Raw genomic sequence first — 25,233 nt, 5'->3', positions numbered from 1 at the left:
AAAACGGAAATTGTGCTCCTTTGGTCAGAAGGGTCCCAAACAAAGGCCTTTCGATTCAACCCTTTTTCATTTGCATCTTATCCAAAAGCATCCATTACAACCTAAGGAGTATTTGTCCCCTCCCTGCTAGTGAAGGACAGGTCTCGTCATCTTCACATATCTTCTATCTCCTTATTGGAGCAGCTTCGTCTACCATCAACATTCCGTAAAGCTCCTGCCCGCCACTCCCAAAACGTATTTAAATCTTCTCTGCTCTTTACAGTTGCCACCTGTTGCAGTTTTCACTCAATTTAAGATTATTGCCTCTAACGGGAACTGCTTTTTGAACTTGTAAGTAAATGTAAAAGCTCACGCTATAACGGGACCATTGCAGGGGACCCAGCAGTGGTGTGTACTCCCCACTTAAGACACGACAGCAGAGGTGTTACTGCTCCTCTATGCACTTCTCCTGTAGCACTGAACTTGCTCTTAGTTGTTTTTGAAGACATTTATTTGTTGACAGCTTGAACAGATATCACCTCAGCATCTCCTCGTCCATGAACACGCATCTGATAACAGGATGTGGTTGAGTTCTTCCTGCTCTGGGCAATAAACATTTCAGCGTGAAACTACATATATGTCTTTCTGATATAGCTGCCTGCAGATATAATGTTTGTCCACTTGAGTGAGTTAAGGGTAGGAAAATAATTAACAAATAGCAAATAGTCGATTGAGGCAATCTTGAACTGACCCTTAAACTCTTATTTTGTATATACTTTCCAGTTGTTATCTTCTTGACAGGTCTACTTTATCTTGCATTATATTTCAGGCCTGATAACTTTTTCTGCTTCTTTGTCGACAGAGAACTCCCCCACCCTCTTTTTTGTTGAGAACTGTCACGGCACAGTTTGATAGAGGCGAAAAGGAAACAGACGTTGTTCCTCTCGCCACAAAGATGGTTGGTGGTTGCCAGAGCTGCTTATTAACATACATTTCGGTGCTACTTCTTGGCTGCTTCCTCCATGGTATGTGCATCTCAGCTTCAAACTTTATAGATTTGTACTTTTATGGGGGACAATTTTGATGTACTCTGTGTTGTTCTTGCAATAAGGAAATTAGGTCAAGATTTCAGAATTGACTGGACATGCGCATGTCATATTGGGAAATGGCATGTATTCATTGGGAGAAGTCTTTGTTTCTTGTTTGTTTGCAACTGCAAGACGTTTTAAAAGCACCAGTTCGATATGGGGCTGCGGCTATGGCCAAAAGAAACTGACTGATCCATATTGAAGAAATAGATGGTTGAAAAAACATAATTTGCTCTCTCCTGAAATAACAAAGATATACATTTTTCATGGAGCTCAACATCTATTGAAACATGTAAGCCTATAATGTCGTTTATAGGCAAGCAGTTGTATCCGGTGGTTTTATTTTTAAATGTGCTTTGAGTTTTCTGGAACACTCTGTGTCAGCGAATTTTCTGGTGCAACTGCTTGGCTACAACAATCAAATCTTTACACGACGCAGGGATGGGTCATCCTCTCTGTTTTTCTGGTTCTTCTTTGTTGTGTTTTTTTACGAGTATTCGTTAATTTTTTATAGCTATTAATTGACTTAAACAGTATATTTAGACGAATCGCAAATCTTACAGTATATAGAGTACTTGCTTCCATGCACAAAGTGGATCTTCTCAGAATATTTTCAGAAGTTTGAAGTGTTACAAAAAAAGATCCTGTGTTTTCCGAGAACCCTTCACCACTAGCACTGACCGACAGTGAGGCACAGTACAGGATACAATTAGCTTTCATTTCAACTCTGTCACTGAGGTCAGGGTCTTTGGTTTGAGTCTCTTCTCAGGAATTAGGCCATGGTTACCTGGCCAGCTTTGATGACTGTTATTGTGCTAAAATGTTAAATGGGCAATAGCTGCGAACAATTGTTTTCTTATTTGGTACGTTCAATAACCCTACTCTTCACATAACTACTACTGAGACATTTTCAGTGGCCAATCTCAGGATATTCCCTTTTCTGAATGCCAAAACCGTTTGTCAATGCCAGTGGCAAGCCGTGACTTTTATACCTAGGCCCTCTGACCCCCCCTTCCCTCGAAAGAAAAGAAGAGATATTACGTCACAGCGTATACTTCAGCGGAATATCAAAACAGCGGCCCGGGGTGCAAAACGCATCAATGACAGCGACACTCTACCACACAAAACAACACCATTTATATAAACACCTATCATGACAGGGCACCCACAGCCAAGTGACAATTACAAATGAATGAAGTAAGTACTGCGGCCCGCATTGAAAATGACTTAGGCCTACCTTTGATGATAAATCACTGAAACACTGATGCGGCTTTCACACCAGCGCTTTTCCCTTTCTAGCTCCGAGCGGGAGCTTTTCTGGTTCAGCTCCGGTTTCCCTTTTCAGCTCCCGCTCTGTTCACACCGCCCACTGGCGCCCCAGAGCTGCCCCTGCTGCGTCATGACGTCACCGTTTACATCGCTGATTTGCTCCCCAACGGCAGCCATTACGGCAGCTCACAACAACAACGGGGAATTGCGTCGGGTCGATGATCGTGTTGCTTTTAATCACACGAAGCCAGAATAAATTGAATAACGACTTCTCCAACCTTATGCTTTGCTCCAGAGTGCCGTGGTTCATTGTTTATTAATGTGTTTCTGCAGCATTTACCGACCGCTGCAGTGCTGCTCTTCCACAGGAGTTTATTCTCCCGTTAGCTCCCGGTTAGCTCACACTGCAGCGGCCGCTCTAAAGTATCCACTGTCCGACTCACACAAGCAGCTGATGCATATCCCCAGTTCCCTTAGCCTAAGTGAATGTGTGTCAGTCTGAATTGACACTGTTTGGTATCACAACGCTGTTATGAAAGTTTCTCTGGTATCAAACGGGTGATGTTAGCATAGCAACCGAAGCTAAACTGACTACTTGCATCCGATAGCTGCAATAATACAAAACAACACGTCTGCCTCTCTCCACAATGATCGATAAGAGTGAACGGATGGTCAAAGTAAGGCACAAATAAACAGAATCACACGAAGCCTGGTTAGTGTTGCCTGACTTTATAAAGTGTGTTTATAGGCACTACCGCTTGTAGGCAGGCATAACAGTCGACCCATGGGAGGTGGGTTTAGTTTCCTGCACGCCTCGACGTAAGAGAGACGTAAGCGACGCCACCTCTTAGCTCCGAAGCTCTTGCCTCTAGACCGACAATTTTTTGGAGCTGGAAGTGAACCCGATTCCGGAGCTAAGAGCCGGCGCTGCTGCGGTGTGAACAGGAAAAACCGGCGCTTTTCAGGCTCTAGCTCCGAGCCGGAGCTGAAAAAGCGCTGGTGTGAAAGGGGCAAAAGTCCATCCTCCTGTCCTTTTGGATGAAGCACTTGCGGGTCATGCAGCTGATCCTTTGCCACTCCGGTTTATCATTGTAACTCAATCTTGAAAATGACTCGGTTAATAATTTTCACCACTATCACTGAAGTGAGCCATCATGAACGCATTTATGCTAATCATAAATCTATCCATCATAAATCTATCGATTCGATTTATGATTCGAAAATAATAAAAGTAGGGTAGACATGTGGATATTATCCGGCTGAACACAACGTGCATTTATCTAACAGGTTCGTTTTCCACAGACATTATTTCGAGCTATTTTCCAAAATCCTATGGAGAAATCCCGTTGCTTTCTGTCGAGGGAATCCGAGCGAAGCTTACTTCCGGGTTTTAGGACGCGTCACTGCACCACTTGCATAGACCTCACAGCGGGCGGAACCTGTCATAAAGTCCGTGAAAATAAAGCCCGCCCATTTAGAGGGAAGATATGATTGGTCAATTGTACTGTCATTTGACATTAATCTCTCGTTGAGTTACTATAGCTGGGCCTCTGTGAATGTAGAGAGGGACCAACAAGCTCTCCCGTCTTCACCTAACTCGCAGAGACGGCATTTAACCCTTCACATTCCAACAGAAACTGAACAGGCTGATTCGAAGGATTTATTTCTTTGGAAATATTATTTTAAATACAATTAAATCAAGTTATTTTGGTAAAACTAATGAAAAATGTAACAACAAAAAAATATAAAAAAAATATTTAATGTAATTTTTTTAATGTTTTCAAATATTATTTTTTAGAATATCTACAGAGGGCCTAGAGGGTAGATATTCTAAAAAAAATCTAGGCCCTCACCGAGGGCCTAGAGGGCCCTGACGGCTCGCCACTGGTCAATGCATTTCCAACAACTCATAACAATTGGACATATGACTAATATAAGTATTTTACGATCCTACCCCTGTAATATAAAAGGTTAAGTCAGGTCAGTAAAAATAGTTGGTTATGTCATAGTTAAAGATAACCAGGTTGACAAGGAAATAGTTTTCTGACTCGTCGTATCATTAGTTAAATGATGACATGCTATAGTTATTAAATGCTATTTTAGATCATGTTGTGCATGATGGTATTGAACATGCTCTTTTTTCCTCTTACATTATGTTAGGAACATTACCTTACTACATGTTGCATACAAGGTGAACACAAGGAATATTAAGGCTTTCCTAATGTTGAGAAAATAAATTGACAGTATGTTGTATGCTTATATGTTTCAGATGTGGAGGCCCCCAATCCTCAACATGAAATCCACACAAAAGTTGGAGACACTGTAGAGTTGTCCTCAGGCTTATCGACTGAAGGGGTCACCCAGGCAGAGTGGATATATGAAGGGTTAAAAATTGCAGACGACGAGGGTGCATTAAAAAAGACTCAATTTGATGGAAGATTAGAATTCAAATCAGACAATTTTAGTTTAACATTGAAAGGATTGACCCTCAAAGATTCTGGTAATTTCAGTTTTATCTCAGCAAAGGAAAAAGGCCAACGCCCAACAGTCATCATCATCCTGTTTGTTCATGGTAAGTCGTTTCCAAGTAACCTATAATAAATATTTCATAAATAATAATAAATACTACGTTAATTAGTTTCTTGATTGAATAATTCCTTTAGAACACATGCCTTTACAGTGGAAAAATATCAACTACTGTTCTTTATTTATTGCGCTTTCTACTCGTGACCTATTGAAACATTATATTATTATAGATAATATTATTAGACAGACAGACTGTTAAATGTTGATGGTGTCTGATAATAGAACTATTATGTCAATATTATTGGATATAATGTAAGGCTTATACTGTTTGCCTACTATATCAATAGTTGGTCTAAACTCCATTGTCCATACACAGAATAATGTATTTGTGGATATTCGTTTAATGCTTATTGATGCTTGGTGTGTAATCATTGAACAAGTCCACTGTCAGAAGTCCCTTTGTTTACTTATTGATGATAAAATGATAACCTGCTGATTAATTGTTTCTTTTAGGTACAGAAAAATGTATGACACTCTTTATTATTCGATTTAAACAAAATGGATGACTATATTTTGGATCTTTGGTTTGGAATAAAGGTTTACAAAAATGGATTTTCTCTCTCCCCACCAATCGTCTCATTAGAGCCCATAACTAAGGAGCCCATCGTCAATTCCAGTTCCACCTGGCACACCTCGAACACATCCTGTACAGTTGTGCTGGAGTGCAGTGCAGCCACTACTGGCCATGTCACCTACCAGTGGACCGTGGGAACCGAAACCTTCAACGGCTTCAGGCTGCAGCACATCCTCAGACAACAGGACGAAGACACCAAATTCAACTGCACAATTTCCAATGTTATCAGTGAGATGTCGACAATCAAAACTGTGAGTTGCAGCAACACTACGTCCGAACCGCAAGAAAGAGGTATGTGCAGAGAAGTGATTGTAGTTTATTGGTGTAGTTTGATGATATTTTATGATTTGAAGCTGGTGATTAAAATAACTGTCAATTTTACAGGGAAAACACAATTTCCTGCAGGAACAGGCTTCTTCTCTGCCCTGATTGTGGGAGCCGGATGTTGTCTGCTGGTTGCCGTTATCGTTGGAGTAGCTGTGTGTGCTTATCGCCACAAACAAAGTCAAGCAGGTAAGAAACGCTGAATCTTAAAGCAAAGACAAACAGACTTAAAGACAGTTTCTTTCCCAGAGCAATAACTGCACTAAACTCCAGCATGCACTGACACAATATATATATATGTGAATGCTTGTTGTTTGTATGTTGTCTCCTGAATGTTGTACGTCTCTTGTTGGAGTGGCTCTACTCATCTCATTGTACCTGTATAAGGACAATAAATGATTCTATTCTATTGAATAGTAATGTGTCTTTCATGTTGTTGTTTGTTATGATCCATGCATGACCATTTTTCCTATGCTTTGTTTCTTTCATTAAAACCAGGCGTTGACTCAAATGACCTCACAGTGTATGCTGATATTACTGATGTTGCGATCGGGGATGTAAGTATGCTCATGTATTTACTCTGCACAAACAATCTGTAACAATCAAATGCTTGTTTTTTGAAGGATGAACTGCACGTTTAACCCACTTTGCCCTCTGTTTTTCTTACCTTTGTGTATTATGCACATCTAAACCTCCTGAAGCCGTGCTCACTGTATGAAACCATCGATAACAGAGGCAACACGGTCCCACCGGGGGTAAGAGCAGAACTCAAAGATATACAACTGTACATTTCCTACTTCTAAGAACAAAGAAATGGGAGTGATATAGTTCAATCTGGAAAAGGTACCCTTATGGAATAACTCTATCATGTTCTTTCAGGCCAAGAACCCCTTAGCTAAAAGAGAGACTTAGCCGGGACTCCCTATTGTAAAATGAAGCTTACACACTTAACTACAACGACATGTTGGGCTCGATGATTTATATTTATGCGGGGTCATGAATTCCTGTTGATGACCATTTTTTAAATTCATGAATAGTGGATGGACTATATTATTATATTATCACAACTGACGACCCATTCATTACAGTACGAATGAAAGGAAGGACTCTATCATTACATTACATGTCACTTGTTAGACGCTTTTATCCAAAGCTACATGCTCAATACTGTGGACAATCCCCACAGGAGCAATTTGGGGTGAAGTGTCTTGCCCAGGGACACAACGACAGGCTGACTGCCGTGGGGTTTGAACCTGTACACCAACGTACTATCCCACTGCGCCACAGCCTCCCTTACATTCATACACTGATGTGATGAAGTGTTGCCATATGAGCTGGTGGTGGAGCACCATTAAAGTCGCATAATGACCTCCCTTATTTAAAAAATAACGGATCTGGAATCAAGACAATTTGGTTACTTTACGAATGCCGAAAGTAACTGTGAATTCACATTATTCCATTACATTTGAACCAATCAGATAAACTCATGGACTTGGTAATTCGTCAATGGTCTGCAACAGGAATTTATTTTACATGCTGCATTAATTCCTGCACTGAATCATAATAAGTCATTCATAAATAGACATAATCTGAGTAAATGAACTACCCTTATTATAAAATGTTGTTTTAAAGAGATTTGCATCAACTTGTGACACTATATTTGATTGTTTTCCTCCTTTTATCACCCATCTAGCCCAATACGGTGTACGACAAGATCCAGTTAAATCGCTTGAGGAAGGAATCGGTGTCGCCCTATCAAGACATTTCCTAGAGGGTCATAGCATGATGTATATAGAAAATATCAGTAAATACAATAAGCACAAAACGGACTACAAGAAGGTAATGTCTGGTCTTAAAGGGTTTTTTACTTTCCCTTTATCACATTCAAAAACAACCTTTATTATATCTCAACTGCCAAATCTACAGGATCACATTTTATTCGATGAACAGTGTTGTACAAATTTGTAAATACAGAGGTTATATTTTTTTTAATATCCCATGCAAATCTTTGTGCCTCATTTTTTAAGCCTGCTGTGCAAATGTCTTCATATTAAATGACTACAATACATTACAATTATTGCTTATTTCTAAGCATTTTGTGCAAGTGTGTTGCTTTATTAAAGGTTTATTTAACATTTGGTATGAATTGAACAACAATGCTAAACACGAATATCGGAAGCTTTTATCAATATTGTGCAGTTTTTTGGTTCGGTGAATGATTAAACACAACAGTACAACGTTTGTATAAGAAAAAACAACATGTATTTAATATAATTCAAATTGTTTGTATGCAGACTGTACTGGTGTTACTGAACACAATCTTCCACATACATGTTTTCAGTCAAAGTGGTTAATAATAAACATAAGTGCAAACATGTATCTTAAAAAACAATGTCTTTTTGAACTTTAAAACTCAGAACGTTTTCTACAAAATTGCTTAAATAACACAATTATTATACATATACTGACATAATGTGGATACAAATGTACACTTGTACTTAAATGGTAGCAATTTCAAAAGTAAAAAAGTGTTTAATGGATACAAAATAAATATCACTTTTCCACACATTCATTTGATCTGTTTTGGTTATTTGGATTGTGCGTAAGGTGTTCATGTATTGTTGTAAAACACGTTCATGTGTTTTTGCTTCCTAAATAGATAATAAACGGACTGCAGCGCCCGTTATATTTGAACCAGCACTCTATTTACAGTCTGTTGTACATTTGCTTACACTTTTTGAAGTTGTACAACACTACCATTCACATACTACACTGCAGTGTTGGCATCTTCAGAAGTTGATGTTTTCATGCAGATTTCTTGTTGTGGGAAAAAGAGAGACGTGATGTTAACAAGCAGTAACAGAAACACAAAAGCAACCAAATAAAATGAATGAATATATCTTACAGTGTCTAATCCGTTTTCATCCCCAAATGTCATCTTGCTCTAAAACCTCCAATGTTGGTGTGGTGCCACAAAATGTGTTATTTTAATCATTAATTGGTTCTATTTTATAGTTAGCTAAATTTAAGCTTACATTTCAGAACTCTGCAGTATTATGCTTTAATGCTGTAGATCTGTAAATGTAACAGGGATTTTATAATTAAGAATTTCCCTCCAAACAAGATGTTTTCCTCTTACCTCTCCGATAGATTACTAAACATGTCAGGGCAACTCCCAGGAAGAATCCCAAAACAAACAGAACAAGATTATAAATCCTGGGCTTCGGCTCGTCGTCTGTAAGAACAAGGGAAAGAACAACATAATATTATATATTATATTATAAGGAGTTTCTTAGAATCTGGCAAAACAAAAACTCTAAATCTAAGCAAGTGTATTTGTCTCTACACTTGATATAAGACCTCTTAACTTAAGGAGTAACAATGCAGTGAGATATAGGCTTTTGTTTTTAGACAAAGCATCTTGAAAAAAAAAATTGTGTTGAATCTCAGATGAAAGAAGGTTTTTTTTACATTTGTATTTGATAATCCCCAGGTAATATCAGGAAACAGAAAACCTTAGAGCATTTCTGGCTTATTTTGTAACACATTCCCTGATTTTGGTCAAATATAGCTCAAAATAGGTTTTCCTCGCTAATTACAAGTTCTGACTTATCTGGTATATCTTACCAAGCTAATGTTCACTTCTATTCACTTCTAACTATATATTTATTTGTTGTTCCTTCCTTTTCTTTTCCCTTCACTATATCTGTAAAGCGTCTTTGAGCACCTGTAAAAGCGCTAACAAATTAAATCTATTATTATTAATTATTGGGAGATTTGACTGATTTCGAATGAAAACACCTTGTTTTTGGAGCTGCATTTTCCAGTGCGACATGTTTTTTCTTTTAACTCCCTCTTGACCTTACCTCCACATGTTAAAGTGACAACACTGGAGGTGCTTTCCCTGCTGTTCTCCCTCTTCCTGATGGAGGTGCACTTGAATTCAGCCTTGTTCTCTGTGCTGTTCAGAAAGGCAACAATAACTGCAAAGCTGCCAGGATGGGTCTCGCTGATGAAAGTCACACTGGGAGTTTCAGTATGCCAGAACAAGTCGTTGACTTTATCCGTTGAGGAGCAATTCAGCTGCCACCAACAGCTTCCTGCTGCTGCTGGAAGAGAGGCAGTGTCTATCGTCGGCTTCTGGAGGCGTTCTGCAGGGGGTTTAAATTGAAATTGTACGTGATATATTCGGCCGAATTTCCAAACCTGACAACATGTTCAAGTTACACTATAAACACGAAATCTTGCCAAGTACAGTATGTCCAATATCTAGTCAGAATGTGTCTTTCCACTTGCTATAAGACAGAATAACTTCAGAAGTAACACTGCAGTAGATATCGGGTCTTGTTTTTAGACAATGCGTCATCTTGTTAAGTCAAAAGATCTTATTTTGAGTTGTATCTCAGATTTCTTTTCACATATTTATTGGAAAATCACCAGAAAACAGAACACATTTGCGGCTTATATTGTAACACAGCATTTCCTGATTCTGGTCAAATATAGTTCACAATAACTTTTCCCTGCTAAACATTAGATTTATCTAAATATCCCTTCTTATTTCAAGAAATCTTACCAAGGTTATTTTCACATATTCTATTGGCAGATGTGTGTACTTATTTCAAATGAAAACTTTTATTTTCAATTTGTTTTTGGAGAAGCATTTTTTCCAGTGTAGGAAGAGTCTGTGTAAGAAATGAATTGAAGATATTTTATCAAAGGTTTGTTGTTTTATTCTGAATGTTTCCAAAGATTGATAAGGAACGTCCTAAGACAATGTTTGACAATAAAACATTTTAATTCTCACTTACGTTTCACTTTGAGATCAATCTGGTGTGCGCTATTGTGTCTCTCAGTATCGGTGAGGCCTACATTGTACTGCATGGCATCCTTTGAAGTCAAATTGCGGATAGTCAAGTCACCTGAAAAAAAAGACAAAGACATTTGAAGAGACACTGCCACGAGAGAAATAAAGAAATGATTCCCTTACACTTATTCGTCTTTCACCTGAGGAGTTGTTAAGACTGAGTCTCCCTTTATATCGGTCAAACCACTCCAGCTGTATTGTCCCTTTGGATAAGGTGGCGATGTAGGTGTTATTTGTGTATATTGACCAGTTGATCGTGGAAAGAGTCCTACTCGGGTCGGCTCCTGAGCGCAAGGTGGCGTTCTCCCCAATGTACCCAGTGACTTCCTTGGATTCACCTGGTGTCACTGTAAAACAATAATGCATCAACATTACAGAGTTTTAGGTGTATTCAGTAACTTGTCTCTGGTGACATTTGACACAAAAAAAGATGGCAAAGACAACTAAGCACCAATCAGGATTCTCAGCTTGGTGGACATGTTTTTCACTGCTGTTAACCCACCTTCTTTAGCGTGTTAGCATGCTAACACAAACAAAGCATAAAGTATACCAGAGGGAGATGGGAAAGTTTCTGTTTTACAAGTCATTAAGTATTGGATAAACTGCCATTTTGACCTGATGGTGGTGCTATAATAAATGTGAATGGATAAAATATCATACAACCTGGAGGCTATGAATAGGCCTAATTTCATGTTGATAAATAAAATTGATGAGTTATGTCGTTTTCTCTATGTTGTTTTTGACATGTTATACCAGATATTTTATCAATTATCTGTAGCTTTTTTGCTTAATTAACTTTCATTCAGTTTTTAACATACTACACTAGGACTTGTTTTTGGACACACAATTCTGTGACTGTTTTTCATGTTTTTTTACATTCAACACTATGGAAGTTTTTCATATTCCTTCATGTATGTTACTATGCCTCTCTGACATACAATCGTAGGATTGCCATGCATCCTTCATGCTAAAAGAATTTTCGACTTGTTATACTATGACTTTCAAGACAATATTATGACTTCTTTTCTAATTAGGATACATACTTTACTTAAATATACTAATACCATGTATTACTCTATGACGCTTTACAGTATGTTTCACATACTATACAATTACTTTTTACATCACCCTCTTTAATGATAAACTGCAATGAATTATGACTTACTTCATACTGTATGAGATTTCCTATTACTTTTTTACGAAACTTCTGACTTCTTTTTTTATTTTTTCACAACACACTTCACCATGATATTGTACAAATGTATTTTTTCATAACGTTATTTCTTAACACTCACAAAGCCTAGGCACCGTTTGAAATGGTAGCCAAGTAGTGTATTAAATGTAAGACCCTGTAAAGGAAAGTATTGATATGCCTGTGGAAGAAAGATAACTACAACAGTCAGTACGAGTTATCCTCTAGGGATTGCTTACATTTAATACAACGTTATGAGTGACAAGTGTTACATATTGAGGCTTTTTTTTAACTCTTGTAACAGGAAGTCAACCATTCAGCCGTGAACGGCATTTTGAATATGGTCAAGTTCTGACACAACTGTTTGAGCTACTGCTCAATATGTTCAGCAAATAAAACCAGGACATACTTTACCTTGGAGGAATAGAAGGACGAGTAGAAGTTTCATCGTGCTTGGCATTCAACACACAGCGGAGACCAGCGCCTGTCAACTTCTACTTTCTTTTTCTGTCTAAGACACGTGGTCTGTGTGAGGAAGGACCCAAATGTAGATACGCGAGTTATTTCATCAAATGTATCATATGCACAAATTATTACACTTATTAGGATTTTAACATATGTTCCCTTCTTTATGACATAAGGCTTTGTTATCACAATGATCAGCCTAAATATATGCACTTTTTAAGGTAATTCTTTGTATACCTGTATACATTCTTAAACTTAAGTAGTTTATTTTCTATGCAGTAGTATCCAACCCAATCTGTACATTCTTTGTATTATTTTATATTGTTATTTCTTTAATTTAGTTGTTTATAATTGCTTTAGATACAAGGAGTAGGAGTTTACATAATGTTGTTCATAGCAATGGACAATCGTACACATCACTCTAGCGTTAACCACAACCTCCCACACATAAGTGTCACTTCCTGAAGAAGAAATAATGTAGAAATCTTATGATGAACACGGGACCATTTTCTTTTGGATGAGATCATTTATTAGAAAACCTTTTACATCAACTCAGTCCTAAAAAAGCACAGTATGTACAAGCTTGATGTAAAAGACACTGTTCTTCTGAGTGTTAAATCGAGTACAACAAAGTGATCCATCAAAACACAAGAAAATACAATCGTAGGAAAAGTACACTGCTTGTGAGTGGCACGACAATCTCTATCTGTAGTGTAAAAAAGGACATCTTTGACTGACATAAGACACAATATGTGGCCCCATTCGCCTCTAAGGGGCCCCTGATGACCCCTAGTATAAACGGCACCAATTAGTTCTCTAAAAGTGGAATAATTAGTCTTTTATTTGTTAGTTCATCAAATAAAATCTGCAACTATTTTGATTACCGATAAATTATTTAAGCGAAAAATAATCAACTTCTTATCTAAGGGGTTTTGACTTTTTGTGTCAGGTTAATTTGGTAATTTTATTTAGCAATACATACTGTATGATGACTGTGTACACCAACGTGTCCCGATTAAGAAATTATAGTCTGTTTTTCGTGCTGCACAACAGTGAGAAATAGTTGAATTAACATGTAAAGGCATTAGCTGTGACTAGCATCCAAATATGTAACTGAAATGTTGGCGGTAGAGTTGCATTGTGGGAAATGTAGTTGATAAGCTGCAACCAAGGCAAGTCAATATGTGGAATAAAAAAAATGTCTGTCCATCATGAGTGTGACACTAAATATTACATTGTTAGGGGAAATACCATTTGACCCTTCTTAATTCGGACTGTGCTTACGCTGAGAATGTTACTAATATAAAACATTTGAATCAATCACATGGAGGGAGCTTTTGGGTCTAAGGCCATGAGGCAGTTGGCCGCTTTTTCCAGTACCAAAACACACACATTGACACACTCACTTTAAAATATCAAAGACATTAATCAACATGAAGCTGGCAAAATGAACCACATCGGTTGTACTTGGCTAAATTATGTTAAGAGTCCATCAAGTCCAATTCCAGCCTTGTACTGTAGGTGAAAAAAAAATTCGCTGCCAGTGTAACTGGATTCAAACTGCTCCTACACTTGGTTTTAAAAGTCATATTTCTTATTAGTGCAGGATTGCATTTCATTAGATGATTCAACACAACCTGAGCAGGAAATACAAAAAAGCACAAATCCTCAGTGCATTAAAGTCCATCCAGTGTTTCTTACTTCAAACTTGTAGTGGAACATTTTCGAATCCAATTTTCAGTCGAATACAAATATAAGACGCAGTTCCACCTGTAGAATCCAGTCCAATAGGTGATAAAAGACGAGGGCACTTCAAATGGATGCTTGATTATGCCCTTTTATAGCATTCAAAAGCAAATGAGAAGTTCAAGTAAAAAGAGAAGTAGGACTATCTGACAAAGTTTGATTGTGCATTAAAAAGGTCAGTGCACACTGAGGTGAAATGTTAGTCTACCACATCCTACCATATTCTCTTCAATAAAGGTGTCGAATCTAAAATGTCAATAATAGTTTTTTAAGTGTGTGAAATACCACGTTAAGAAAGCCCTTAAATGTCAGTCTCATGGGATCTGGAAGCAGTCTGTAGTGCAATATCAGAAGTAACCAGTCAGCAGTTATAGCGAGTGTGACTAATGTTTGTTTGAGGAACAAGGGCAGCGATGAGGCATTTCTGTTGCGTCTTCTCTGTCACTTCCTGATATTTTGGCCGAGTCGTTTGGGCGTCAGGCTTACAAAAAGATAAAAAACATAAAAAAAGAACTAACAAAAAGGTAAAAAAAAGACTTGTTATTTCTCCTACACAGATGTCTCTGACTGCATCTTCATGACAAACTTGTGTCTTTTGGGGTCGATGAACTCCTCCCCAAGGTTCAGGAAAGGGAGGGGGGTCACCGTGACGACCAGAGAGAAGTCGAGGCGTCTCAGGGAGAAGACCTGACCCTGACGCAGGGCGGAGGTCACGGGCTCCTCGCTCACTAGGGTCCACTGGCGCCCCCTGCTGGTGTCCAGGTACTGCAGGGTGGGACCCGGGCTGAGGTACAGCTCCAGGAAAGCCTGAGCAGGAGTAAACAGAAAGATGACGTCTTGAATTATATTAAGAAAAAGTGGAATAAAAAAATCTGTGTAAAAAAAGGCGACATGATATGCAGAAGTAAAAAAAAAAGACTAAAATAAAACTAAAATAAATCTAGAACAAAAAAAGTGAAACGATTAAATACAAAATAAAAACAAACACAATAAAAAAAAAAATATTTTACTGATTAATAATTGTATTATATATGTATGCAAGAAGAACTGAAAGCTATAATTAATAACCCAATTAAAACAATATACAATTAAACATTAAACATAACTATTTGAAAAATATTATCATTGAATTAATTTATAAATTAAAGCAATACAAAAACTAAAAGCTATTCAAGACAAATAAACTCAAAACACTACAATTCATTAAAAATAAATAAAACAATTAAAAATTATATGAAAGGATTATAATTTCATTTATTGATAAACTAAAACAAAAAATTAAAAGCTATAATAAATACTAATAATAATACATTTGATTTATATAGCGCTTTTCCTGGTATTCAAAGCGCTTAAAAATTTTAAATAAGAATAACGATGATAGCAAGTGGAAGCAGCCTTGCTCACCTTGGGGGTCATGCTGTGGGTGATGCAGAACTGCAGGTGGTTGATGATGCTCTCCATGCTGTGGTACGACTGCTGCCTGGTGGCGCGGAGGTATTTCTGCATGGCCCGGGCCATGGGGGCGAAGATGGCTTGGGCCGCCTCCCGGGGGTCCATCACCTCCCGCGGGTGCTTGGGGGACGACATGGACCCCTCGTCGTCCTGGTGACGCTTTATGTGGGTGAAGGCTTCCTCTACGGCCACCACCAGCCTGCGAGGAGAAACCAAGGTTTAAAGATGATATCATCAGTATTTACACACATAATGTGAAAAGCACAAAGCACGTTTGATAAAATCATTAGAGTTTAAAGGGGTCCTGTTAAGCTTTTTGGGGTTTCCCTTTCCCTGAAGTTTGTTTTAAAGGTTTTCTCGCATGTAAATGGTCTGCAAAGATTAAAATCCCAGAGTTTCTCCCCCGCCTGAAACACCTCTATTGGACTCCTTTGTTTACTTCCTTAACATAGTGACATCACTACGTCATGCTAGCGCTCCAACGCATTGTACGTGATAGGCTAAGGGGCGGGACATCTCTAAGCCGTTGACCAATCACAACAGAGCCGGCCAGCTAACCAATCAGAGCAGACTGGGCTCTGGTTTCAGACAGAGGGTGAAAAGAGGTGCAGCAGTATGAGAAAAATAAAGAGCTTTTTGAACATTAAAGCATGGAGACATGTCCCAGTAGAGACACTACATACTGATATGAACCTGAACATGAACAGAATATAAATCTTGCTTTAATAAACCCATTACTGCAGTAATAATCTAATCTCTGATTTTAAATGGGCCATAAAACATATCAAGTACTTCTGGTACTTATTCAGTTTGTATCTTTATATTAGGGCTGTCAAACGATTACAATTTTTAATCAGATTAATCACAGCTTGTGTATGTAAAATGTATCAATCATGTTTAATCACCATTTGAACTATGTCCAAAATATGCCATTTATTTATGTATGTTGTTGGGAATGGAAATATAAATGAAAGAAGGCGGATATATCCATTTAACATACAGTATCTATGTTTATTATAACGTTTTTCTGTGTGTCAAAATGAAAGACAACCCACACACCTATCAATCATCAAACCGTGGGGTCTTAATTCATTACGTGTTGATTTCTATCAACGGGGGAGTACTTCAGGAAAGTCGACAGAGTGGGGGGGCTAGTGGAGTACTTCGTGACAACAGAGTGTGAACGTTGTGATCAGCTGTTTTAGCGCAGTTCTCCAGTGAAGGGGGGAGTCTCCCTCCGCAGCCGGATGGCGTAGTTTTGGCACAATTCCGGTGTACAGACCGACGTTAACAGCTGCCCTGTCTGTGCACACGGAGACCGACTCTGTCGTCCGGTGATCTAACCGCCTTCTGGAAAAGCTTCACAAGTACTTCGGTACGCAAATGCGCTTTGTGACAGATTACGCACATAACCTGCGTACCAGTTATGTGCACCCCTGTACAAAGCCCCCAGGAAGTGCGCCGGAGTCGGAGAGAGAGAGAGAGAAAAAAAAAGCAAGCAACGCTGAGAGGGGGGGCCCAGAAAATATTTGCACCGGGGCCAATCACAACCTTGTTACGCCACTGGGTCTGTCCTCACCTGGCTTTACGTTTGCGGACCCTCCGCTCCACCTCGGCCTCCTCGTAGTAATACTCCGTGTGGGAGTTGTCTCTTTTTCGAGAAGCGGCAGCTATCATGGTTCTGGACTGGCCTGTAGAGTTATTGGTGCTGTTCTCTGTGGACAGAAACAATCAAATTAAAGAATTTCCCGCATTTGGCATGATTGCAAAGTATTATTTGAGGAACTGGCATACTAATTACACAATTTTTTAGAGTGTAAGACTCACATGTGTCATTAGATTATTGTTTTGTTATGTTATGTACACAATAGGAATCGTTCTGGTGCAGAATGGACTAAATGGAGAAGGTTGAAGAGTAAATTCTGTGTTTTACCTTCCCCCAGATTGTACACTTTGAAGGCAGACATTTTCTTGGAGAGGATGGACTTGGGCAGGTTGAGCAGGGCGGGGTTGTAGACGGGGAAGTCGTTGTAGTACTGGTCCAGAAGCCACACGGCTGCACGCTGAATACTGAGAAACAGAACGTCTAGTTCAACTTGAAGAATAACCTGAAAGCCATACAGTAGCTGTAGATAATTGCCATTTTCCTGAATATTAACTTCTCCTGTGCTCATTCTGTTCTGACGATAGCATCCTTTTTTGTTATTTTAAGGTTTTAAAACACACAAAAGGAAAGATTCAGACAACTGACTACAGAATGATGTCCATTTACTTTGTTTCTATTTAGCTTTTGGGATGCCCATAGATAGACAAAAAGCATTACATTTGTCAGAATCACTTGAATGTCCTATTTTTATTTATCATCTTAATATGGTTGCAGCAGGTTTAGAGTTTTATGGATTGATATGAATCAAATAATCCTGGAGAACAATCATTTGCCGTAAGACCTTACAGCTCAGGAGTAATTAAAGGAAAAAGTGTGATGCTTTATAAATGGCCTTATGACAGCCGTATCCACAACAAAACTGTTATCAATTCTTCCTGGAGAGCTTTGCGAAATGTCTTTGCTAGTCCAAGAGATATCCTTCCTATAAACAGACAAAAAAGGAACTGCAAATATAACCCTATTTATTTCTTAATAAGATTAACAAGAAACATGTTAATAAAGAAATCCAACAAAAATTGGAAACATAAAATATAGGAATGGCAGAAGTCTAGTCTCCTCTGGTTAGACTGATAATAAAAGGACCAAAAGGCCTGCAGATATAACCTTGTGTTTTTCAAAATTAGATTCCCAAAAGGAAAAGGGTTCAATTTAGAAATCTAAAATATAGAAAAAAGGACCCAAAAATACCAAACAGAGTAATATAATAATATTAACCTGAGGTGGCCCACGTTGTAGAAGCGGCTGGCTCCGTCGGTGGTCCGCACCACCTTCAGGCAGAAGGCGGGCTGCAGGTGCCGGACCTCCAGCAGCACCAGGGCCAGGTACTGGATGAACAGCAGCGCGTCCACCAGAGACGCTGCGTATCCCACAATGCCCCTGTAGTCAGTCTCTCTGGGCTCCAGCACGCGCACCCCGTAGAACAGCCAATAGGACGCCACGAAGAGGAACACCAGCGCCAGCAGCAGGCAGCGGAAGATGAAGAAGCGCGGCAGGGTGGCTCTGGGCGGGCGGAGGAACAGCGCCCAGGTGGAGATGAGGAGGATGAGGAGCTTGAAGGCCAGGGAAATGTAAAGACCCTCACACGGGGTGCCGCAGGGTTCCAGGGTGTCCCGCCAGAGGAGCTGCGGGAGGGCCAGGAAGGCCAGAGGGGTGACCAGGGCGAAGAGCCCCAGAACCCCACCCAGCGCCGGGCCGAGGAACCGGCGACACTGCAGCGGAGAGGAGTCCTCGAGGTCCTTCAGTCGCGTCAGGTCCTCGTTGGAGACGCTGTCCACGGAGGTGCCCGTGACCACCGTGGTGGTCTCGCCCCAGTTGTCATCCTGCAGAGAGAGCAGAGTAATGAGCGTTGGAGAAACATGGCTGAACACAGATGATGAAGAGGAAGCTTTAGAGTCTGCCTCTGACCCGGTCGTCTCCGCGGGTCGACTCGGCGTCCAGCAGCGGCTCCCCCGGAGCCTGGATGGTCACCGATTTGTCTCGGATGCTGCTGTCGCGGCTCTTCGAGCGATGTCTGTCTCTCCTATCCCTGGAGACAAAGGACAAGTCAGGGATTATTATCAATGGGAGAAAATCATTTTGTGTCCTGGCAGGTTATTTAAAAACCTGTAGTCTAGCTATTCTGTTGTGGTAATACTTTAAATGTATAAATGTAAATCAAACAATAAAGGGGTGTTTTTACAACAATATATATATTTAAAATTATTAAAAATATATTATTTTTTTTATTTCTTCTTTTATTCCAGTGTTCATGCATTATGTGTACATTTTTATGTGATTATGTTTTTGAATATTCTCAGCATTTTTGTATACTTCCAACAGGAGGCGCCAAAGTTGGACAATTTTACACCTATGTCTTAAATTGTATTTGTATCTCTATTCGAGGACTGGGGGATTTTTGCAATTATTTTCTCAATTAATTGACGAAAAATAATTGCATTTCTATTTCTGTGAAAGGTGCTATAATAAATAAACGTATTATTATTACATTCAAAGATGTTATTGAATGACCAATTAATCCTCCAAATAATCAGCAGTACAGTGACACCTGAGGTCCGCTACCTGTGTTTGCGGGAGCTTCGCGATTGGGACGATTTGTAGGAGTAGCCCGAGTACGTCGACTCGTTGTCCATGTCTGAGGCCGGCGGTGGGCGGGGTTTCCGGGCCCCTCCTGCCCCCGAGCCGCCGCCGCCTTTCTCCCAGACCACGCCCAGCTGGCTCTTACGGCTGCTGATGGACTTGGTGGAGAGAGCCAGGGGGAGGCGCAGCAGGTCCACCTTACTCCTGAGGGAATCTATCTTGGAGGCCTGGGAGAAGGAAGAGAAAACGGGTTACAGAGAGAAGAAGATAGATGGAGTGTTCGAGAGTGAACAGCAAGGAGGCAGGATGAGAAATGAGGAGACCGAGAGGGGGACACTTTGTCATATCAGGCGAGGAGAAAAGCATCTCAGGGGGAAACATACTAAGGAACAGCAACAAGAAGAGGGGCATTGTTAGAGTGTTGGCCCAGAGGTGTGTGTGTGTGTGTGTGTGTGTGTGTGTGTGTGTGTGTGTGTTCAGGCACACAGGACATAGCTGGGCCCATTCTTCCGCTTTAAGGGAGTGTTTTTATGAGCAAGTGATGTGGCCCTGAGTGTGTTCTCAGCCAATAAAAGGGCAACTCCACCAACTTCTATTCTGGGCTGCAGGTCTCCAGTGTGCACGACACGCAGAACATCAGGACCATTCCAGAAGGACTGCACGACCTTGAAGAACATGCACAGTGTCTCATTTATACGAAATGCAGACCCTTTTTCTTCACGGTGGTTTTCCTTGTTGGTCCACGTCTGATACATACTCGCCCGGACGCCACATTCCCAAACTGTCCCCTGTGGTCTCCAAGGGCAACAGAGCTTCACTACTACAATGGGGATGAATGGGAAGCTAGGGCTGAGAAAAGACAGGAGGGGGGTAGTAACCACAGCAACCAGAACATCAACTCTGCACCCCCCTCCTCTAATTCTCCCTCAAACACACACCTCTGAAGACACAAACTAATCATTTACCAGGCTATGACTGGGAATCAAGCGGACTGTAAACACTGCTTGTTTCCCCAGAAGGTACTTTCCCAATCGGCCGTAGAACAAGCCGAGTGTTAATGTTATAAGAAGTCCTCGCGCTCTCAATTTGCTCCGTGACCTCCCGTGTCCGTCTTCCATCAGACAGGCCAGTGTTCGGTAACGGCTTTCATGTGATTCACACATGAGCAGAAAAAAGGGGTTACGGGAAAGTGACCATAACATCGTCACTCAGGAGTCAGCTGGGACACGGTTTTAATATCTGACGAGCTTTTATGACACAGCATCCATGCCAGCATCCCGTGAATGCTTGTGAGGGTAGAGGAGAAGATAATGCAGCTACAAAAATACTGAAGGAAAGCCTGACGCAGCCTGCAACGGGGAGAAGATTTGCTTTGCTGCTATTATATGAGCCCAAGCATAACGCTCCACAGATATGGTTAAATAACAATGTTACTGTCCCGTGCTATGAAACATTAAAAACTCTTTTTATAGACGCCGCACAGGGGACACATGCCTCTCTTTAAAAAAGGAGAATGTGCTTGGCCTTAGTCACTACATCATGCATGCCATGCTGCACGATTTCTGTTTAAAAATGGAAAGGACACTGACCTGATTCTCTAGTTTGCATAAAATTATCTTTGCTGCAGTGTGTGCAGATTTAACAAGGCTTTATCTTGCATGACGTGGCTGTTATAAGTGTCTATTGGTCAAATCTAGGGCCAGACACAACACAGAGCCTGAGGGGAAATATGCAACCCTCAGTGCTGAGAAAAAACAACTTGGTTTTATGTTGGAAATAAACAAAAAAATTCTCTGAACATAATTATTGTGGCAGAAATATAAACAAAACTAGATCTGTCTGTGACAAACTATCCCATTGATCGCACTTCTGAGCATCTCCCACTGTAATCCATCCACCGCTCATTGATCCTCACTGGAGAGCACGCACAGCATCATCCGGGATGTGATAGGTTGGATAAGTACTAGTGTGGAAACAAACTGTTACTACATAAAGAAGCCAGGCTCAAAATATATAGTTTCATCTCTGGTGATAGAGTTGCTCTAAAAAGTCACTCAACTCGTAATTATTACATTTCAAACAAGAGTACAATTGTTTACTTTGTTAAAAATAGAAATGGTTCTCTTTAAGTCTCAGTTTTGGATGTTCAAATGCATGCAGCCTCCGTCATGTTGGGGCTCCCGGGGGCCTCCAGGCCTCAGGGTGGCAGTGGGCCATCGAGGCGTGGCTTCAGCCTCAATACAGACTCCTTTAAGCAAAGCCGAGCCCAGGCTTCGAGGCCTTTACACCACAAACAAACCGTTTGAACTAAAGCCCAGGAACAAAGTTTTAAAAGCTTAAAAACGATTTAAAAATCAGTGCGAAAAACCAGGAGTGAGACAAAGCCGAACACACCCAGGATGCGGTGATGAGCAACAGACTGGTGACCACACACACAGAAAACTCCTCTCGCATGCGTGTTTGCACAGCGGAGTAAAATCTACCAAATCTGTAGCGTTCCATTTGGCACACAGTGCGTAAAAGTGCGCGGATAAAAACAATGAACAACTCACGGAGAATGAGCTTTGTGGAAACCCGGTGTGTGTGTGTTCACACTGGTGGAGAAATGTAATGAATCTGAGATCGATACTGTTTTCTGCCAGCTCATCAGTCCGTGCACAAATACAGCTATAAAAATATGTTAAGAGGGGGGGAAAAGGCACAAATGTAGATTGTTGTAGTTTTGGCATAATTCGCCGTTGTTATGGTGAAAATGCTCATTCAGAAACCCCACATTTTACCCAGAATGCATGCAGGAATGTCTTACCTTTCTATCCAAAAGGGTAACGCTACAGCACAAAGAGCCGAGCAACAAAAGTGCCTACAGAAATCACTTTCTCCCGACTCTCATCTCAGATTCCGCGTTCATTTACCACCGGGAGTGTAACTTGATTCCTTGTTAGTGATCGCAGTTTGTTTTGTTGTCTTTTCGGCTGTAAAATCGCATTTCAAACCGAAGCACCGAAGCCTCACAAAGGGCAGCGACTCGCATCTCATCCCGGCTTCGCATCTGCTTTGTGGCGGATCCCCGCTGAGCTGAGCCGCTCCGCAGACCTCCAGCACCGGAGACACGGAGTCAAGCGGGAGAGAGTAAACCAACTGCTTCCGGGTGGACATCAGAATAAAACCGACATTTGCCCTAGAATTTTCCGGTGTCAGTTTAAACAATAAAGCCGATATGTTTTGTTTACAAAGGAACACAATTGCATTTAAAACGTTTAACACTTTAAATGTTAAACATATGGATGAAACCCCACGAATTGTGCACATAGTACAACAAGCTACTTGTCATATCAATAATGTACACATGTAATTTGTACGGATATATCTATATTTCGTAAAGAAATTATGAATATAAGCCTAATGTACATACAGAATATATACATTTTTTATTATACCTTCTTCTACAAACCTTCTGCTTTTATTTGAAAGCAAAACAAGTGGATGTCTCGTTACATTCCCCACTTTAAACCATGAAAAGCTGCTATAGTTTTGAGTAGGTGATAGTAGGATTAAGGATCTCTAAATCAGCCTAAGGGGATAAAACATATCCAAATGAATAACTTCAACACTCACTTAAAGATAGAAGATTATTAATTAACTGGTGACAATTCAACCCAAATTCAAAGATCAAAAACTCACAATCCACATTTCATTTTGTTTATCCAGTTTCTTTTTAATCTCACAAAACACATGAGCTCTGTTTTCCTTCTGTGCAGCTAAACAATCTCATCAATTTAAAAACATGGGAGAAGAAAATAATTTATACATCCTTTTTTTTTTTTAATCATATCTACAAAAATAAAATCAAATACGAGGACTAAGGCTTTACAGGAAAAAATTAACATATATAAAACAAGTGGGTCTGATCTCTCTATATTACATGAGTGAACACGATTTTTTTTTTTAAAAGACACAAAATAAAAACAATGAGATGATAGTTAAAGACGTGTGTATGCATACAGTAGTTTGCACCGTGCAGGGAAGTTTTTTGTGCAACATAAAAAAAAAGAAAAGGGAATCAGTTATAGCTTGTTTTTCTTTTTTTTTAGCCGGTTAGGGCGACAACGCTGATGTAAATGGAAAATGGAAAGAAGAAATCATGAAAGATATAAAGAAATTGAAGTGTAGAGGTAGAAATTGGAGATGAAAAATGTTGTGTTTAGAGGTGGGAGGAAAGAAAAGGTTTGTCGAGGAGAAGGAGAGATATTGACTTCTTTGAGCCAAATTATGGACAGCACATATATGCATGTGATGACTGTGTCCATAGCTTGGCATGGAAATGTTTCAAACTAAATATTTTCTTCTCGATAACACTTCTGGTCTGAGTCACTTGAAAATAGGCAGCCATAATGTCGAAACAAAAAACATGTTCCCTTCTACACCTGTGGAAAGATATTTCACTTTGGTAGAACATTTGAACTTTTTAGCACAAATCCCTGTTGTTAATTCGGGGTTTCCTTCTGAAATCAGCCACTCTGGTCGTCAAAAGGTGTGCTTTTAAAGTTGAAAATGTCTGTTTTGTTCATATGTGACGGCCATGTTCCAGCAGTGAAATATCCTTTTGAAAGTAGAATTCAGCTGGTAGTGTGTTAATATACTGGTGATCAGTTTGGTAATGTATTGTCGGTAAAGTCTGTTAGTATTTGAAACCAGCTCAAATAAAATCCAGTTCGGTGCGACCATCAGCTTGATAAGAGGAAAATAATTAAACTGGTACAAAAGAAACACAATTCTTTCCTTGTAAGAGTTTAAAGATATATTTTCTTTTTAGCGTGTCATCAATTTAGGTTAAGATAGAAGGCGTTTGAGAGAAAAAGCTATAGTGTCAGTCTTTGCTGGTAAATGTGCCTTAACCATTGGTTACAAAAACCTTAAATTACTCCTACATAGTTTGAGATTATTTGCTTTATTGTGTTGAATACCACTCTCGTGTCTGTTTCTAGGACTCTGATGGAACCAGTAGCAGGTTAGCTTAGCGTAAAGACGGGAAGAAGCGAAGCCGCTAGCTTTAGCCTGTCTTAAGCTAACAAAATCTACCTAGCAGAACCTACAAAGTTCCCAAATCAACGCACTAAATCTTAATTAGTCAAATCCTAAAAAAACACACGCAGAAATGTGTGAGATACTACAGGAACTAATGAGACGTAGCGTGTTCATTTATGAGCTTTACAGATTCTGGTAGACGGTATTTGTTACTTTTAGACAGACCCATACCCTCATTTCCAGTCTGTGCGCTGAGCTAAGCTAAGCGGCTGCTAGCGTTATCAGCCTTTGCATACAAGTGTTTCCCAAAATGTCAAACCATTGTTTCAATTTATTTTTGCTTATTTAACATTTGCATATACTGAAGCAGTTTTTTTTACTTGGAGAATGTGCAGAGTTTGTCAAAAAAAATCTTATTTACCTAAT

General features: G+C 39.8%; 3 protein-coding genes across 3 annotated transcripts; 1 reads left to right on the top strand and 2 right to left on the bottom strand.

Annotated features, from left to right (window-relative positions):
• The first annotated feature begins 882 nt into the window (after positions 1 to 882).
• On the top strand, positions 883 to 7,894 carry LOC117463670 (signaling lymphocytic activation molecule). The gene is made up of 7 exons (XM_034106033.2): positions 883 to 1,004; positions 4,606 to 4,908; positions 5,506 to 5,787; positions 5,881 to 6,009; positions 6,319 to 6,377; positions 6,522 to 6,575; positions 7,514 to 7,894. Exons 1-7 carry the CDS (start codon positions 935 to 937, stop codon positions 7,589 to 7,591), a joined length of 975 nt encoding a protein of 324 aa, XP_033961924.1. The 5' UTR covers positions 883 to 934; the 3' UTR covers positions 7,592 to 7,894.
• LOC117463671 (CD48 antigen) lies at positions 7,889 to 12,400 on the bottom strand. Its single transcript, XM_034106034.2, has 6 exons — positions 12,291 to 12,400; positions 10,825 to 11,031; positions 10,629 to 10,739; positions 9,687 to 9,971; positions 8,960 to 9,055; positions 7,889 to 8,637 (listed from the first exon to the last, which is right to left on the bottom strand). The coding sequence occupies exons 1-6, from the start codon at positions 12,334 to 12,336 to the stop codon at positions 8,588 to 8,590; spliced, it is 795 nt and encodes a 264-aa protein (XP_033961925.1). The 5' UTR covers positions 12,337 to 12,400; the 3' UTR covers positions 7,889 to 8,587.
• Positions 12,401 to 12,847: 447 nt separating this feature from the next.
• On the bottom strand, positions 12,848 to 22,891 carry LOC117463915 (vang-like protein 2). Its single transcript, XM_034106418.1, has 8 exons — positions 22,589 to 22,891; positions 19,765 to 20,009; positions 19,111 to 19,231; positions 18,421 to 19,025; positions 17,473 to 17,609; positions 17,119 to 17,254; positions 15,492 to 15,738; positions 12,848 to 14,894 (listed from the first exon to the last, which is right to left on the bottom strand). Exons 2-8 carry the CDS (start codon positions 19,833 to 19,835, stop codon positions 14,637 to 14,639), a joined length of 1,575 nt encoding a protein of 524 aa, XP_033962309.1. The 5' UTR covers positions 19,836 to 20,009; positions 22,589 to 22,891; the 3' UTR covers positions 12,848 to 14,636.
• Positions 22,892 to 25,233: the final 2,342 nt, after the last annotated feature.

This window comes from Pseudochaenichthys georgianus, chromosome 18 (genome assembly GCF_902827115.2).
Source record: "Pseudochaenichthys georgianus chromosome 18, fPseGeo1.2, whole genome shotgun sequence".
Classification (NCBI taxonomy): Eukaryota; Metazoa; Chordata; class Actinopteri; order Perciformes; family Channichthyidae; genus Pseudochaenichthys; species Pseudochaenichthys georgianus.
Note: the sequence above shows the minus strand (reverse complement) of the source record. Positions and strands in the feature narration are given on the sequence as shown.

Bases quoted from the DNA above. Each gene is read 5' to 3' on its own strand.
- LOC117463671 (XM_034106034.2), bottom strand. From the start codon at position 12,336: ATGCCAAGCACGATGAAACTTCTACTCGTCCTTCTATTCCTCCAAG. The intron at 10,740-10,824 runs GTGAAAGACGAA...CTTTTTTTTCAG, and splicing joins CAGTCTTAACAACTCCTCAG to GTGACTTGACTATCCGCAAT. The intron at 9,056-9,686 runs GTAAGGTCAAGA...TTGTTCTTACAG, and splicing joins TGTCACTTTAACATGTGGAG to ACGACGAGCCGAAGCCCAGG.
- LOC117463670 (XM_034106033.2), top strand. From the start codon at position 935: ATGGTTGGTGGTTGCCAGAGCTGCTTATTAACATACATTTCGGTGCTA. The intron at 5,788-5,880 runs GTATGTGCAGAG...TCAATTTTACAG, and splicing joins GTCCGAACCGCAAGAAAGAG to GGAAAACACAATTTCCTGCA. The intron at 6,010-6,318 runs GTAAGAAACGCT...CATTAAAACCAG, and splicing joins CCACAAACAAAGTCAAGCAG to GCGTTGACTCAAATGACCTC.
- LOC117463915 (XM_034106418.1), bottom strand. From the start codon at position 19,835: ATGGACAACGAGTCGACGTACTCGGGCTACTCCTACAAATCGTCCCAA. The intron at 19,026-19,110 runs GTCAGAGGCAGA...CTCTCTCTGCAG, and splicing joins CGACCCGCGGAGACGACCGG to GATGACAACTGGGGCGAGAC. The intron at 17,610-18,420 runs GTTAATATTATT...TCTGTTTCTCAG, and splicing joins TACAACGTGGGCCACCTCAG to TATTCAGCGTGCAGCCGTGT.